Raw genomic sequence first — 15763 nt, 5'->3', positions numbered from 1 at the left:
TAGGTTAGGCATTTCTCATGTCCATGACGTCACTCGCATACTAGTGTGAAATGTATGCATGTGTGGAAACTTTATTAAAATTATCTGCAAATGCTCGAGAAACAGGAGGAAAGATGGATCATTCACTGCTCGGTATCACAACGAAGAGCAGCGACATCAGCTTGAGGTAGTCCTCCTCAACCAGCTGCACCTGGGACTGCTCACAGAAGCCGGGCTCCATCGGAGGGGGAAAGTACTGCACTTCTATAGCGGCAAGATCATCCAACACGTAGTTGTCACCCGGATACAGGCGCTTTCTGCTGCCCAAGTCACCTGCCGGATCATTGGAGCGGGGTGTGGACGAGGTGGCCATGTGCTGGGCGGCGGGCGGACCGTGCTCCGCTCCTATTGGGCTTAGGTCGCGCGTCATGTCAAAGTTATTCGTGCCAGCAGCCGGAGTGCGATGCTGCTGCTGTAGATGCAGCCGTCGCACTACATTCACCCGCAGCTCGTTGGTAGGGGCGGTGTTGGTGCGACGGACTACATCGGTGCTGCGGCTGCTGGGGGAGCTGGAGCTCCGAGTCGGATCCAGAAAATTTAGCTTGAATAGCCCGTGCTTGCGGCGCAGCCAGGGGGAACGGGAGTCGCGATTGTCTGCGATCACCTTGCGACGCACGAACTCATGGAAGCAGAGAAGATCGCTATTGATGTCTCGCCGCACAATCTGTTTCCAGCGCGGCTCCAGATTTGTGGACCGAATTATGTAAATGCCCTGCGACGCCACGAACATGAGCAAGTGCTCCAGTGCCAGCAGGCACAGTTGGCTATCCATGTTCGAGAGCAGCTCGCTGGCGGGACAACTGACGGATACAATCGAGGTGCTCGATATTGTCTTGGAGAAGGTTCGGTTGGTCTGGAGTAGTGATGCGCTTTCGTTGTCTGCAACCTCCCCACCATCCCCATCCTGGCTGACATTGGGCAGGGTGTTGAGGGGCACCTCGCTGAAGCCATGATTTTGCTGTGGATTCAGAATAGATTATTGATCTATTCGTAATAAGTACACGGGCAGCATACCATATTCAGGGCCTTCACGTAAATGCTGACCATATTCAGGATCATGGTAAAGGTTAGCGTTATATTTTGTTCGCTCATCTTAGGAGCTCCGAACTTCACGTCGAGTAGCGGTGACCATTTGCTCGGCTCGTAGACACTGGAGCAGATTAGTTCCATCAAATCGGGGCTAAATTCGAGCAGCGACTTTGTACAGTAGATGATGATGTCTGTAAGGCTATTCGTGTGCAAAAAAATATATATTTATTAGCCAAATCCGGGGCCACAACTACAAACAATCACAACTCACTCGTTACAGGCGGCAATGAGGTCATCATCAATTACAATAGCCGCGGTGCTGCGTAGGATCTCCAGTTGGCAGTGTCTCCCTGCCAGGAGACACTTCAGATTGCGCTGTTGGTGGAACAGCGTGGATACGTGGCACAGCAGGGTTTGCATCGCACGCTACGGACAGAGAAAATTGGTCAAATTATTTACTGAATGACTTTCAATGCGACTCTCTTACCATTATATTCATAAGGGACGTTTTGTTTTGCTGCGCCCATTCCATGTGGTGCTCCGTCAGGCTGGCCACCAGTGAAACGACGGCCTTGATCAGCTGCATGGCAGCCGGCTCCAGCGACTGCTTGCTCAGCAGCATGGCGTCCACCAGATAGACCTCGTGTATGTCCACAAATTGAAGGGCATTTTTCAGGAAGCAACCCTTATGTTTTTCGTAGATGATGTTTACGAGCTCAATGCCCCGGGCATAAACGGGCCACCAATGCTCCGGGGTCCAGCGATCCGCATCAGCCTTGGGCTTGTTGAACTCGTATTTGGCCTGGACGAGTTCGGGCGGCGGCTGAAGGCTAAGCCACAAGTATTCGCCGATATCGCAGTGCAGAAACTCCACGGAGCAGTGGCTCTTCGCGAACACTATGAGGACGTCCAGCAGGTGGACGGTGAGCACTTGTTTGTTGTGCAGCGGCAGAGTGTGGGCGATGCAGCGCAGAAGGCGTTGAAATAGCCGGACGGACACAAAGGGCAGGTCCCAGTTTCCGGGTCCTTCGCTGTTGAATATAGTGGCCACGGTCTTGAGCAGATTGAGGCACAGAATCAAAGAGTTGGTGGTGCTGTCGGTGCTGTCCGTATTTTCCACCGACTGCCTCCTGTCCAGATTGACCGAGTTCTCCATGCTTTGCAACTCGGTACAGATGATGCTGACCACAGAGTTGAGGAAACTCAGGGATATGGCCGAATCGTGGATGAGCAGACTCGTGTAGAGATGGGCGCTCTTAATGATGATGGCCAGACAGGCCTCCTTGGCACGCACGTGCAGGTCTTCATAGCAGGAGCAGATGCGGCTCATCAGCTGCAGCAAATGCTCCATCAGCTCCCGGTCCTCCTTGTCACTGTTCGTGTACGAGTGGTTCAGCTTCAGAAGAATGAAGACATACAGCTCTGCGAGCATTATAAACGGACGCATGTCCTCCAGATAGTGCGAACGATCGACCAACACGGCCAGGCACTTTTTGGCCATCAGCTTGAATTGTGGCTCCGGGATGCTCATGAGCTTTGGCTGCTTTTTCAGCATTATGATAATCAGATCCTTGAACGACTGCAGGCAGCAAATCCAATCAGGCAGCTCATCGGAGCTCGAGTTGGCAACGGCGGGAGCCTTGGGTATGTCGAATACATAGTTGAGCCACTCTCCGAAGTGTTTGATCTCAAAGAACTTGGTCAGCACGTCTTTGAGAGCGGCATTCTCTCCGTTGCACGTGTAGACTTCGATGGACACAATGTTGAGGATCTGGGTGTAGACGCGGATATTCGGCTCGAATTGGCAGAGCAGCGGCGAGCAGAGCCTTTGCCAGAATTTCGACTCCTTCAGCAAATCATTGACCAGCATCTGGAGGTTGTGCTTCCACAGTGAGTGGAAGATGTTCATGATCTTTCTGGGGAGCGCCTGTTGTATGGTGAGTGGCTCCTGCTCGAGTGCATCGAGGAACTCCTTCATGTACGTGACAATGCTCTCGCCAATGGTCGGCTGACACTCCTTGCCGAAAAACGAGCGCGAGCACTTGTCCTGGCCGTAGTTGACTTTGAAAAATGCCTCGGTCACGCCCGGCTGCTTTGCAATGCAGGCATCCACCAGCTCCAGAATGGCTATTTTGATCGAATCGCTCTCCAGCTCGTCCGGCAGCTTCTGTATAAAGGTCAGCCTGATCTGGTCGGGCTCCATGTCGAGACAAGCCAGCAGCGACATGTTAAACTCCAAGGCAATGCGCTTCAGCAGACGACACGACAGGATGGGCAGCCATCTGTCGAAAATGTTACTCATATAACTACACACAGTCGGAATGATACGCAACGTGTCCCTCTGCTTGGGCTGGGTGTATATCAAGGCTTCTAGCGGGGAGAGCGATTCGTGGCCGCCATACACCGAACCCTTCAGTCGCAACAACTGCATTAGAATGCGCATGGAGAGACGCACTAGCATCGTCAGGCCGTGCGGCTGCTGCTGCATCCAGTTCGTTTCCAGTTCCATGGAGTTCTGCAAATAGGAGTTGCCTACGCCCACAAACCTAAATGAAATCCGTGTCAATAAAGTTTCATAAAGAGTCAAATCGAAGGAAACCCTCACCTGAGGAGAATCATGCCGTTCTCGAGATTCAGCAGTGAATAGATGCACACTTTGAGGAGGAGCTCGCGGTCCTCGCTCCTCGGAGTACTGCCGGTGCTGATTAGGTCGAGAATGTCGCAGATGTAGCTGAAAATCTCGAAGTATATCTTGTTCTTGTCTTGATGTGACCGGAAGTGCCAGGCATGCACGTGGGGAAAGACATCGCGCAGCACGAAGATCAGGCCAGGGAGCTCCACCTGCATGTAGCGATTGCGCTTGAGCTTCGTATATGTGCGCAGAAAGGCCAGGTAGGAGAGCAGGAAGTCGTAGCGCTCGAGTTTCTTCTCCACATTGTCTATGATGCAGCCAAGAAAGCGCGCCTGGAAGCAGGCGGCACTGCCGGCAGCATAGAGCTTGTAGTCTTCCACAGATCTATCAGAAATGCTGGGCAGGATGCCCAGGTTGCTTACGCGCGTGAATATCTCTTCATCCACTAGCGGCAGCAGCGCTGTACAAACGTTGAGGCATGCGGACAATAGTCCCACTGGGGGGCACTGCACGGTCTTGAATTTGTTCAGAAGATCAATGCACATCTCGGTGGGATGCACCATCTCGGCACTGATGCCCTCAACCGATTGGGTGTGCTGCACTGCGCACTCCAGGAATTTCAGGCCGGCCTCCACGCGACGAATGCGGTCGTTGCTCTCAAAGTCGCCGTGCAGATGGCCCGTCTCTTTCAGCAGGCAGTTCATCTCGTGGTGCAGGGCATCGAAAAAGTTTACTTGAGTGCGGAAATGCATGTAGCAGCCGGACGGATGTTGTACGGCCGCGCAGCTGGTGCCCACGGGGATGTTAAAGTCTATGCCCGGATAGGGACTAACGCCGGCCGTCAATTCAAACTCATCCGTGTCCACTTCATTCAGTTTGTGCACCCTCTCGTCGTACATGAGCGCCAGTATGGGCAAGGACTCCAGCTGTTTCTTGATCTAATTATTACACATACAATTAGGAAACTAAAAAAAAAATAAAATACTGCACGGATGGCTTACATAGTTCCGTTGTCCCCCTTTGGTTAGCGCCTGTCCCAGCTTGGCCAGATTCGTAAAGTCCAGGGGAAAGTTCTCCAACAAAGTTGTGTAGAGCGAGCGCGCCCCAGTATCTGCAAGCAAAAGGATAATTTCAATAGTATCTAAACTCTCCAATGCGAATACGAACCTTCACGAGTGCAGAAATCCTTGGCCAGCTGCGGCCACGACAAAAGCTCGTATAGCAGCGTGTAAATTCCCTCGTAGCGGGCACAGCTGCCATCACCGTCGAAGAGGTCGCACAAGTACCCCACCTGGTTGTAGACGGTCTTGCGTACAATTCGTGACAGAAGACTGTCATCCGAGAACATCGGATGTGTGACAATCGAATGGAGCTCGACAAAACATTTAAGATCCACGGCGCGCTTGCCAATGTGTCGGCAACGAAGCAAACTGGATGCATCATCGGCATCGTTGGTGCCTCTCAAACGCATTAACATCCAAGACAGAAGCAAGGGTCCATGCTCCTGGCGATGGTACATGCTGGTTATATCTACATCAAGGCAACCGACTAGTTTCTCAATGATATCGCAGTTTTCGCGGGGCTCCTCGAAGTCCAAACACCTTAGAAGCAGCGCCATCTCCGAGTAGATGAGACTGCGCCTCAATTCCTGATGGAAGACATTACCCTCGTTCAGGCTTTTGTGCGTGCGACCAAAAGAGTGCTGCTTGAAAACCGAAAAGAGCCTTTTGATCTGTTCCAGCCCCATCGGCAAGTGCTCGGTCATCAGTAGGAGGATGTGCAGCACTTCTTTGGTCTCGCGAGAATTGCGCTCGGACCAGGCCTTCAGACTGTCGGTGGAGTAAAAGCATTCGCCTGCCGTCAGCTTTCGCGGTGGCTCCTCATCGATCAGACTCTCCAGCTGATCGAAGTACGAGTCCCGCAGGCGACTCAGCGTTATCTTATCCACTACTTCGCGGTACTCCTTGTGGTAGGGGTGGTTGGGCACACTGTAGAAAACGAGCAGGTTCTTCACAATCTTCAGCACAATCATGCGTTCCAGCGAGTAGTAGTGTACTATATCCGCCAGCAGCTTGGCCATAGACGTCTCTGTGGAAATCAGCTGGGTCAGCAGACTGGCGGAGCCGCGGTACTCTTGCGTGAGATAGTAACACAATATCTCCCAGCATTGTGCCGACTCGATGTTGAGCAAGTCTTGTAACCGCTCTGTGAACGACAGCAGTTTCTCCTGCTTCTTATCCCTCAAAAGTGCTTCCAGCTGGACATCTGATGCACTCTTCGGCTTGAACTGCAGCACGCCGGCCTGCAGTTCACTGCACACACTCATCAGCTCCTCCCGCACTATGTCCCGGGGAGTTTCATGGTGGATGCCGGACACCATTTGCCAAAGGCGCTTCCAGTCTTTGCTGCAAGCGACAGTCGGGATTAATTGATTGTGTCCGCCACTGAGGGTTATTAGAACTTACATGACATACTTTTCCACAATGGGCATTGTGTTGATCTCGCTTAAAACTAAATTTTATAATTTAATAACAAAACACGCGCAATTTGGCACAGTGTGACCGCGGATTTAATATACGGTCTGACTCTTCGAAATATACCGAATATACCTTTCCAACTTCAAAATATACCGGTCATATACCGATGAAAAAAACGAGCTTGGCCCCGCTTTATTTAAACAAGTGACCGCTTGAATTAAACCGCCGAACAACATTTCCACGATATTCATATGAACTGTGGAGTGTATTTCAATAACCACTGGTCGACAATGGGTCGTTCCATGAGCGTAAATCATATTCCTAGATTTTGATATTCGGTTTAATGTTACTAGCTACTAATTACTAGACGCTCAGCCCTGAACACATAAGTTTATTTTTATACCCGATACTCAAAATGAGTATAGGGGCTTATTAGGTTTGTGGTAAAAGTGGATGTGTGCAACGTCCAGAAGGAATCGTTTCCGACCCCATAAAGTATATATATTCTTGATCAGCATCAATAGCCGAGTCGATTAAGCCATGTCTGTCTGTCCGTCTGTCCGTCTGTCCGTCTGTCCGTCCCCTTCAGCGCCTAATGCTCAAAGACTATAAGAGCTAGAGCAGCGACATTTTGTATCCAGACCTCTGTGATATGCCTCCACGACCAATATGAAGTTGTGTTACATTTGAAATGTTCGTTACAGTTTGAAAACAGAAAGATATTAAAAAGTAACGAAAAAGGTTCTATATATGTACATATGTATTTAATATATATTTATGGGAGAACAGACTTAACTGGTTTTAAACAGAATAAAAGTTAACATGATGATGAAACATTTTTCTTTTCTCTGCGTGACTGCAAAAAGGTAAGTTTCAGAAAATGTAGTACTTTAATTACTTTTATACTTAACACATACATATGTATATATAGCTTAATAAGAGCAAAGCAAAGAATCAAACTTCCCATGCAGCCGGACTAGAACTATTTACGTTAGACATTCCATCATAACAAAACAGGGAGGTGGCTGCAGCTTAAAGACCTGACAAGGTGTGCAGAGTGCGCAGATGCTGAACCACCCACGACCCACCCACCCACAGCCCAGCGCTGGTCTAGATACTCGTGTGCCACACTATGCTGTTTCTCTAGCTGCAGCTTCCACACTCCACAGATCTGAGCTGGCGAGAGAGAGGACAAGCAGAAGCGAGAGAGAGACGGAGAGTAGGCGCAGGCGAATTTCCGAATTTTTGCCTGGAAGCTGCGGCCAGCAAAATGTCCTGTTAGTAACAGAAAACTATTGACAGGCATAAGGTCTAATCCGAAAGGCTGGCGTCTGAGAAAAAAGTCATATACCCACATGAGTGTATATTGAGTGTATCCGGGCATAGTGATACGGAAACCAAATCACCAATAAAATGGCTCAAATTCAATTGAATGGAGCCAATGTGCCAAGCAATGGAAATAGTAACATAGACGAAAATGAACGTAAGTCCTCAAACCATCCAGGTGCACCTGCAATCCATTGCAGATACGTATGTACATACAATACATATATGTACAATGTAAAACTATCATCTATGGCTCGAAACTTTCTTTCGAATTGTGTATGTGAAAGTGAAAAGGAGGAGAGGGACGGGTCTGTGCTGAGGCTGCGGCTGAGGCTGAGGCTATGATGTACTTAAGCCGCAGTACCATCAGCCAGAGCTAGAAGGCTATGCCCTTGCTAGGATGTGGGCTGGTGGTGGGTGGTAAGGTCGAAACGAGAAAGAGAGAAAGCAAACACTGGGAAGAACAGAGAGAGAGCTCAGTGTGTGCGTGCTTGTGTGCCTGGAAGGTGAAGGATGCTGAGAGAGCGCCGGTGCTGCCATCTGGTTGCAAAAGCAACAAGTTTTTGTGGAGTCATTTGTTCATCTTTGGATTTCTGTTTCCGTTTCCGCTTTCAGCCTACCAAATCAGCGACACCGACTTGGATGAGCTGGACGATGAGTGCCTGCTGGAGGAGGCCGAGTTGCCGGGAAGCGCCAACAGCCTGGGACGTGGCCCGTACGAGCGTGCCTGGACCACAGATGCCACCCGCGCCCTGATCCACATACGCGGCCCCATGGAGGGAAACTTCACGGAGGGCAGGTATGTTTACACTCAGTCCAGCTATTGGCAATGTTCATTGTTATAATAGATTACGGGCATTACAGGCAGAAGCGAACAGCCCTCTGGCTGCACTGCACACGCCAATTGCAGCGACTTGGATTCCGCTACAGTGCCGCCAAAGTGCAGAAGAAGTGGCACAACATCCTCATCACGTACAACAAGAATCTGACCAAGAAGTATGTGTCTGGCTACGTCCACTGGGAGTTCTTTGAGGAGATGTTCAAGTACTTGCAAGGCAAGAAGGCCGACATGTCCCAGCAGTCCAATCCGGCACCACAGCCACAGCAGCCACAGGTTCAACCACCAATCCAGCAGGAACAGCAGCAGCAACAGCAACAGCAGCAGACGTATCAGCAGCTGCAGCAGCAACCGCAACCGCAGTTACAAATGCAACTGCAACAGCCACCATCAGAGCTGGCAGCATTCCAGACAAAGCCCGGAACCCCAAAGATCACGCTGCAAATGCAGCCGCAGTTGAAGGAGGGACAGCCGTACATTACGCCGGTGGATCAGGTGCTGCTGCAGGATCAAATGAATATGGACAGCAAGTCCAATGACGAGTTCGACGAGGACAGCAGCAATAGTCTCTCCGAGGTCCGTCAACCGAAGCTCGAGTACGATGCGGATCAGGCTGCCGAGGCGGAGCGCACCAACGACAGCAGCCAGCAGCTGGAGACGACCAACGGAAAGATGTTCGAGATGACACAGCCGCATGTCCAGCCACTGACGGACGACGTCTGGTGGAGGGACTACTTCGAGCGCAAGCTCGACCTGGAGCGCGAGAAAATTGACCTGCAGCGGAGCCTGCAGCGGGAGCAGGTGCAGATCCAGAAGATGTCCATGGTGCAGCAGGAGCGTATCGAGCGGATGAAGATCGACGCCATAAACAGTCTGACGGGCACTCTACAGAAGCTCGTGGAGGCCAAGTGCCGACGTGCTTAGATTTCTTCCTATCGTAGTTATATCTGTAATTTTGATGTGTAGCCTCCTTCTGAGTGTTTCTGGCGTTTCTGGTCATGTGTAAATACAATTTCGGCAAACTATCAAATTCGATCCATCTGCTAGGTCATATTTCTGGGAAGAATAGTGATCGGTTCAGAATAGTGCTAGAGCTAACGATGGAAATAATTTAATTTGGTCATAAAAGCTGTAACATAACTCCAGTGCTATCTTATAGTTGTAGTAGTATTTGTATCTATAACTGCCAGTCCACCTCGAAAATACTGGCAATCGAACTCTGCTTTGGGTCGGGCTTCTGCAGACCATAGCTGAGGCGCCACAAGTCTGTGGAGAAGAGCAAACCCTCGCCTGCATCGAGACGCATCATTAGACTGGGACACTGGCCGTCATCACAGGGCTCCTTGGGTCGGAGCTCCAGCTCAAAGTGTCCGCTTAACTGCTGAACAAAGACCAGGCCACGCACGTCGATCTCCCCCTGGGGGCGCCCCTGCTGGTGCGATATCAGCAGCCAGCTGGAGTAGTAGGGTTCCAGGTGCAAGGGATAGAAGTAGGGTCGCTCTAGGAAGAGCCGCGACGCCTTCACCGCCCTCCACTGGCAGTTGCGCAGCTGGAGATGCCAGGCAGTCGATGGCTGGGCCTGGAGGGAGCGAATCTTTTGCAGAGCCGCATCTACGCTGAAGAGCTTTCGCAGCAGGAGATTACTGGACACGTCGCAGGCCTCGCTGGAGATTACCTCTGGCGCCTTGTCGTCTATGAGCCACAGCAGGCTATCCAGATCCGTTGTCAGATTGATATCGGTGACAATGACGGGTAGGCCGCGTTCCAGGAACTGCGACTCCAGCATTGAGTAGCTAACATTGGATGCGGTGGCTATGCCCTCTGCTTGGGAATTGGACAGATCAGACTTATATGGCATTTTCGATTCACCACTCACCCAGCGACTCGCATAGCACGCAGTTCTCCCACAGAGTCTCATGCCTTCCCAGAGCTGGAGCCTGCGTCACCACACGCTGCTCGCCACGCGGGATCAGGCACTTTCCATTGTAGTGTGGTGTCCAGTCCCAGAAGGGCAGCACCTGCACCAACAGCAGTCTTCCGAAAGCACTCGCCCACCAGGCGAAGGTGTCGCAGTACAACCAAAGCAGACAAACCAAAAACAGTGGTAGCAAAACGAGCAGCCATCGTTGGACTTTGGCCAAGCGTATCTGCCAGATCAGAGGTTGGCATATGGTGCGCATTTCCTTGGCACTAAACTCCTGTTTCCGGCAATCCCCAAAGAATTCGTGCAGCTCCTTCTCCATGTTCTTTACCCGCGCTCGGACGGAACTTGAATGAATCCGTCGCCCAGGAGCCCAACGGATAATGTGGTTCGCCTCGCACATGCGCGCGATAAGCAATTGCTTTGAGGAAATCTAATTTTCTAATTCAGTGCGCGCCCAGACGTGCAACATGGCGATAAGTGGCACAAAGGAAGGAACAGAAGGTTGAGCTTTAAAATTTATTGGGTCGCGTGCCCTAATTCTGTTGGGGGAACATTAAGTCTCCTGCCTAATGATGCACTCCCTTAGGAGCTTTTAAATGGGTTCCTTGAGAGTCTAGGCCTTCTCAGATGAGAATGGTGGACCACCGCGAGGTGGCTTGCAGTTGATAAAGAATTCGCGCAAATCAGTGCACTCTTGGTCGTCGTTCCTGATGGAGTCGGGGCAGTTTTTCATCATATTCTTGAAGACACAGCCCATCAGGTGGCCGGCATCGTGGGCGCAGACGGGCATACCCGGTGGCGGAGATGGGCGTGGACGCTCGGTACTCAACTTGGCCTCGAAATCGGCCACCTTTTCGGCACAGGTGACGAACGCCTGCGTGGCAACATTTTGGAGATCTGTGCTATCAGCGAACACCACATTGATGTAGCTCTCGAGCTTGGTCTCGTCCAGATGCCGGTTCTGATAGATGCCCGTCTCATTAAAGATGCACTCCATCAGGCACTAGAAGGTTAATGCGTTAATCAGTTCCATTACCCATGGATTACATTCGGTCCCAGAACCTTACCGGTGGGGGATGTGGATGGTGGTGACGACGTTTGCTCTCCAACGAACCGCTGGCATCAGTGGGCCTGGGTGGGGGTGTCATGTCGAACGACTTGCACTTCTCCTTCAGCTCTGCAGTGATCAAGTCCGGCATGGGGCAGCATGTCTTCGGATCGACAAACTTGGGCCGCTTGCTGCAGTCCACATCTCCTAAAGCGGCTGCGTTCTGTTAATAGAGTTAGCTGGTATTCATTCGCGTGTTAGCACTCGGCTGTGCTGTCATCATAGACATACCAGGCAGAACCCGACGACGACCAGTAAAAGCTGTGTTCTGGAGAGCATTTTGCGGTTTCGCAGCTTCAAACTACACTAAGCTTCAACCTAATGGAAGCCATGAATTTATAGAACATCCGGACGGACGATAGGAGAAAAAAACGATATGTTCATTTAATACTGATTGATGGTTATAATTATGTGTGTATACCGCGATTCGTGTTCGTTGTGCAAGTCAATTAACCTTTTTATTTTTGCCAATTCTGAAATTGTTTTTTGTTGTCCGTAATTATTTCAATTGTCCAAAGTCAGCAAAGGGCTCTGTTTGTCCGATCGATCTCGCATTATTCACACTCCGCTATTAAATTAGACGGGAATTTCCTTGTAGACATTCCCGTGCCGTGCCGCATTGTGCCATCCGAAAGCTAAGATTATCGCTTGGTTTTGGCCATAGTTCGCGGGAACATGTCTGTCGTACATACGTTTCGATTAAAATAATTATCTTTGTTGTGAAATAAATTAAACCAATAATGAGATATAATGCGACAACAGCAAAAAATGGGTGCCAAAACCTAATGAGTAAACAAATTAAATGGGACTTTTTAGGCTCCATTATCTCGATATGATTCATAGATCTGCACTGGCAGTAATCCGTTTTAATTTTCGCTTGCCACTTTTTATATAATATACAAGGACAGGGTTCCTTTAACTAAACCACAACTGAGGACAATGGTATTCCATGTAATCCTCTGCTCATCCCCCCTCACTTTCCCACCAACTGCGCACAGGCAGCCTTGGCCGTGGGATATTTGAACTGGAAACCAGTGGCCAGAGCCTTCTTAGGCTGGATTTTCGCACCGCTCAATAGGAGGGCAGAACGTTCCTTGCCAAAGATCGCCTGGACCACAAACTCCGGCACATTGAAGATGCAGGGTCGGTTCAGTGCGCTGGCAAAGGCCTGAGAAGAGATCAGATAGGATTGCCATTAGTTATAGGTCAAATAGGATCCCAGAATAGTAAACGCTTACCTTGGAGAATTCCTTGCTAGTTACTATCTCTGGAGCAACGCCATTGAACACGCCCGACTCGCACTTCTCTATGATGTGCTGTATAAGACTGCAAAGGTCCAGCATGTGAATCCACGGCATGATCTGCTGGCCAGTGCCTAGGGGACCGCCAACGCCCAGCTTGAAGGGCAACCAGATTGACTCAATCATACCGCCGCCAAGTCCAACCACTGCTCCCGTGCGCACTATGGCCTGGAAATGAACAATATTGTATTAATATGATTATAGAGTTCTCTGCTCACTCACAGTCCTACAGTTCTGCTCGCCTCCAGCATGTGCCGCCTCCTCCCAAGCCAGGCACAGTCTGGACATGTAGTCGAAGCCCTCAACCTTATCGTCCTCTGTGTAGATCTTCGTGGCGGATGGCGGGTAAGAGCTCACGCCGCAGAGATTCACAAAGGAAGTGACCTGAGGGGCAGCGGTCAGGGCATTGGCCAGAGCCTTGGACGAGTTGATGCGAGAGTTCCACACGTTCTGCTGGAACCCTGGCGTCCAGCGGCGTGACGGATCTAATACATTCTGGCCAGTGACATTGACCACGGAGTTCACACTGTTCGGTATGCCGTTCTTCTCCAGCTCGTGCCAGGTGATGCGCTTGGGCCCGGGCATGCGGGAAATTACCGTCACATCATAGCCCTTAAGGGTCAAGTGCTTCGACAGGTTCTTGCCAATGAAGCCCGTACCGCCACCTGACAGCAGGATAAGCGAGAACGGCGATTAATTCACCTGCCTCCAGTCCTGGGTACCACATTGAACGTACCTATCAACGTGTGCTTGGACATTTGCGGCTATTATTTAAATTTTTAAGAATTCTCCCAAGTTACGACACAAAAAACAGCTGATCTGACCACGGATTTATTTATACCTTCTTATTTTGTAAATATACTGACGAATTCAAGTTCTATTTTACATATTCCTCGTTTTTGATCTTCCGTCGAATATTATCAGCTTTATAGAACATTTAGCCATGCCCACATAATTTTAGCCCATTGATGAATAAATTTTCTACAAGATTGGATAGTTTTTAATCCTTGCTTTTATTGGATTTTGTGTAAAAAGAGGTTTAAACGGAAAAGTTCGACAAAAAAAGAGTCATTATGTTGCGTGTAGACCTTTGTATACCCTATTTTGTTAATTTTATATGAAGATGAAACGTAATTTATTAAGACCTTTTCTCAAATTGATATTCTTTAGACATATTCAAGTACCTTATTAGTATCTTGTATATATTTATGTCGATCCTGATGCCTACGGAGCCTGGGGTGACAAACATATTCACAATTCTATAACATCCATTTCCCCCAGGGTATGTGTGCATGGAATTAGCAACATGTTTGTGTATGGAATGAGACTCATTGTTGCAATAGCGAAACTGCGGCGAATCGGGTATTGCCTATATTTCAAGCTATATAGATTTGCCCACTTGGCTTTATCCCATAGATAAATGTATTTTCTACAAGATTGCTTCTTTTAATTATCTTAATGTATTTTATTTTGACTAAAATACGGTTTTCAAGTAAATGTTGCCGCAACTTTTGTGTATGGAATGAGACTCATTGTTGCTAAAGCGAATTGCGGCGAACTGCGGCGAATTCAAATTTTCTCATATTCTTTTTTCCGTTGAATAATACTATCTATATGGAACATTTAGCCATGCCCACTCAATTTTATTCGATTGATGAATCAATTCTATACATGATTGGCCTATTCGAAATACTTGCATTTATCGGATTTTTATATAAAATTGAAAATTTAATTAATATATTGATGAAATTTACAAAAATACCATGGGAGCGCGGCGAAAACCAGTATTTCTACAGTATGTCCCTCAGAACATCACCGAAATATACGGTCTCATTTGAAAAATATACCGAGTGGTGCGCGCCAAATCGAACTTTTTTGAATGTGAGCGACAAGGATTTAAATGTTGTCAACCGGGCCTTTATCTATGCCCACATAATTTTATACGATTGATGAATACATTCTATACATGATTGGCCTATTCGAAATACTTGCATTTATCGGATTTCTATATAACATTGAAAATAAAATTAATAGATGACAAAAATACTAAAAAACACCATATGGGAACGCGGCGAAAACCAGTTTCTACAGTATATACGGTCTCACTTGAAAAATATACCGAGTGGTGCGCGCCAAATCGAACTTTTTTGAATGTGAGCTCCCGGTTATGGTTGCAGCTCGGATTCGTCCATCGTGGCGCGGCTTATGGAGTCCGAGGCGACTCTGTTCAAGTAATGCACCCGCGACGCGTCTCGAGGACGAGGGAACGCGGCTTCTCCACCCCCCTTCCACAAAGCACGACGGCTGCCATCCACGCGGGTAGATGAGCCTCCGCATCGGACCGACGCGAGAACATGCCCCATTCCACACGTTTTTCCATCGCACCAGACGCCAGTTGCCGTTTTAGCCGAACAGCTGTTCACCCCCACCCCCAGTCCGCGGTCTGTTCTTCTTCTTCCTTTTGCTATGATTTTGTATGATTTTGCTATGATTTTGCTGTGATTTTGCTGTGAATTCGTCTTCTTCTTCTTTTTTCCACGAAATTTTCATGTTTTAAAATACCACCGGAAAATACCGAATATTTCCCAAATTTTTTTTTTCAAAAAACGACCAATTCTTCGTTCCGTTGAATAATACTATCTATATGGAACATTTAGCCATGCCCACTCAATTTTATTCGATTGATGAATCAATTCTATACATGATTGGCCTATTCGAAATACTTGCATTTATTGGATTTCTATACCCTTTGAAAATGAAATTTAATAGATTGTTGAAATCATAAAATATACCATTATATACCAATATACCGTAAATATACCGTCGGTTAATTTTTGACCTAAAAAGTATCGATATAAAGTATCGATTCAATATCGAAACAGCTGTGCATTGTCCAGCACTGAGATTATTCGAAAAATTAGGCGCGAAAACGTTCAAAGCAAACAATTTGTTGGCCGGCCCCCCGGTAAGTGATCCAAAGTGCTCGCACTAGATCGTAAATTCGTAAATGTGCCTCGATAATCTCTGTTCAGTCGCGTTCCCTGAGGCTTTTAGCGTCACACACCGTCGCCAAGTGACATTCAAAGTGC

At 48.7% G+C, this 15763-nt stretch overlaps 5 protein-coding genes across 6 annotated transcripts; 1 reads left to right on the top strand and 4 right to left on the bottom strand.

The window, feature by feature from the left end:
• Positions 1 to 46: 46 nt before the first annotated feature.
• On the bottom strand, positions 47 to 6280 carry Nup188 (nuclear pore complex protein Nup188). Of its 2 annotated transcripts, none has more exons than XM_004444231.3 (8): positions 6166 to 6280; positions 4868 to 6105; positions 4702 to 4811; positions 3674 to 4638; positions 1556 to 3614; positions 1340 to 1494; positions 1084 to 1267; positions 47 to 997 (listed from the first exon to the last, which is right to left on the bottom strand). In XM_004444231.3, the coding sequence occupies exons 1-8, from the start codon at positions 6189 to 6191 to the stop codon at positions 119 to 121; spliced, it is 5616 nt and encodes a 1871-aa protein (XP_004444288.3). In that variant the 5' UTR covers positions 6192 to 6280; the 3' UTR covers positions 47 to 118. The 2 variants fall into 2 exon arrangements, with proteins under 2 accessions (XP_004444288.3, XP_001361274.2); XM_001361237.4 differs by having other exon boundaries at positions 1054 to 1267; positions 6166 to 6191.
• Positions 6281 to 7457: 1177 nt separating this feature from the next.
• On the top strand, positions 7458 to 9380 carry LOC4804762 (putative uncharacterized protein DDB_G0294196). Its single transcript, XM_033378107.1, has 3 exons — positions 7458 to 7660; positions 8119 to 8302; positions 8368 to 9380. Exons 1-3 carry the CDS (start codon positions 7591 to 7593, stop codon positions 9263 to 9265), a joined length of 1152 nt encoding a protein of 383 aa, XP_033233998.1. The 5' UTR covers positions 7458 to 7590; the 3' UTR covers positions 9266 to 9380.
• Positions 9381 to 9431: 51 nt separating this feature from the next.
• On the bottom strand, positions 9432 to 10693 carry LOC6898640 (uncharacterized). Its single transcript, XM_002138609.3, has 2 exons — positions 10218 to 10693; positions 9432 to 10162 (listed from the first exon to the last, which is right to left on the bottom strand). The coding sequence occupies exons 1-2, from the start codon at positions 10663 to 10665 to the stop codon at positions 9519 to 9521; spliced, it is 1092 nt and encodes a 363-aa protein (XP_002138645.2). The 5' UTR covers positions 10666 to 10693; the 3' UTR covers positions 9432 to 9518.
• Positions 10694 to 10767: 74 nt separating this feature from the next.
• Obp49a (Odorant-binding protein 49a) lies at positions 10768 to 11718 on the bottom strand. Its single transcript, XM_002138608.3, has 3 exons — positions 11605 to 11718; positions 11333 to 11536; positions 10768 to 11268 (listed from the first exon to the last, which is right to left on the bottom strand). Exons 1-3 carry the CDS (start codon positions 11650 to 11652, stop codon positions 10879 to 10881), a joined length of 642 nt encoding a protein of 213 aa, XP_002138644.2. The 5' UTR covers positions 11653 to 11718; the 3' UTR covers positions 10768 to 10878.
• Positions 11719 to 12191: 473 nt separating this feature from the next.
• Positions 12192 to 13514, bottom strand: LOC6898638 (epimerase family protein SDR39U1). The gene is made up of 4 exons (XM_002138607.3): positions 13411 to 13514; positions 12897 to 13339; positions 12612 to 12842; positions 12192 to 12541 (listed from the first exon to the last, which is right to left on the bottom strand). The coding sequence occupies exons 1-4, from the start codon at positions 13430 to 13432 to the stop codon at positions 12347 to 12349; spliced, it is 891 nt and encodes a 296-aa protein (XP_002138643.1). The 5' UTR covers positions 13433 to 13514; the 3' UTR covers positions 12192 to 12346.
• Positions 13515 to 15763: the final 2249 nt, after the last annotated feature.

This window comes from Drosophila pseudoobscura, chromosome 3 (assembly GCF_009870125.1).
Source record: "Drosophila pseudoobscura strain MV-25-SWS-2005 chromosome 3, UCI_Dpse_MV25, whole genome shotgun sequence".
Classification (NCBI taxonomy): Eukaryota; Metazoa; Arthropoda; class Insecta; order Diptera; family Drosophilidae; genus Drosophila; species Drosophila pseudoobscura.
The sequence above is the reverse complement of the archived record's forward strand: the minus strand, read 5'-3'. Positions and strand labels throughout refer to the sequence as shown.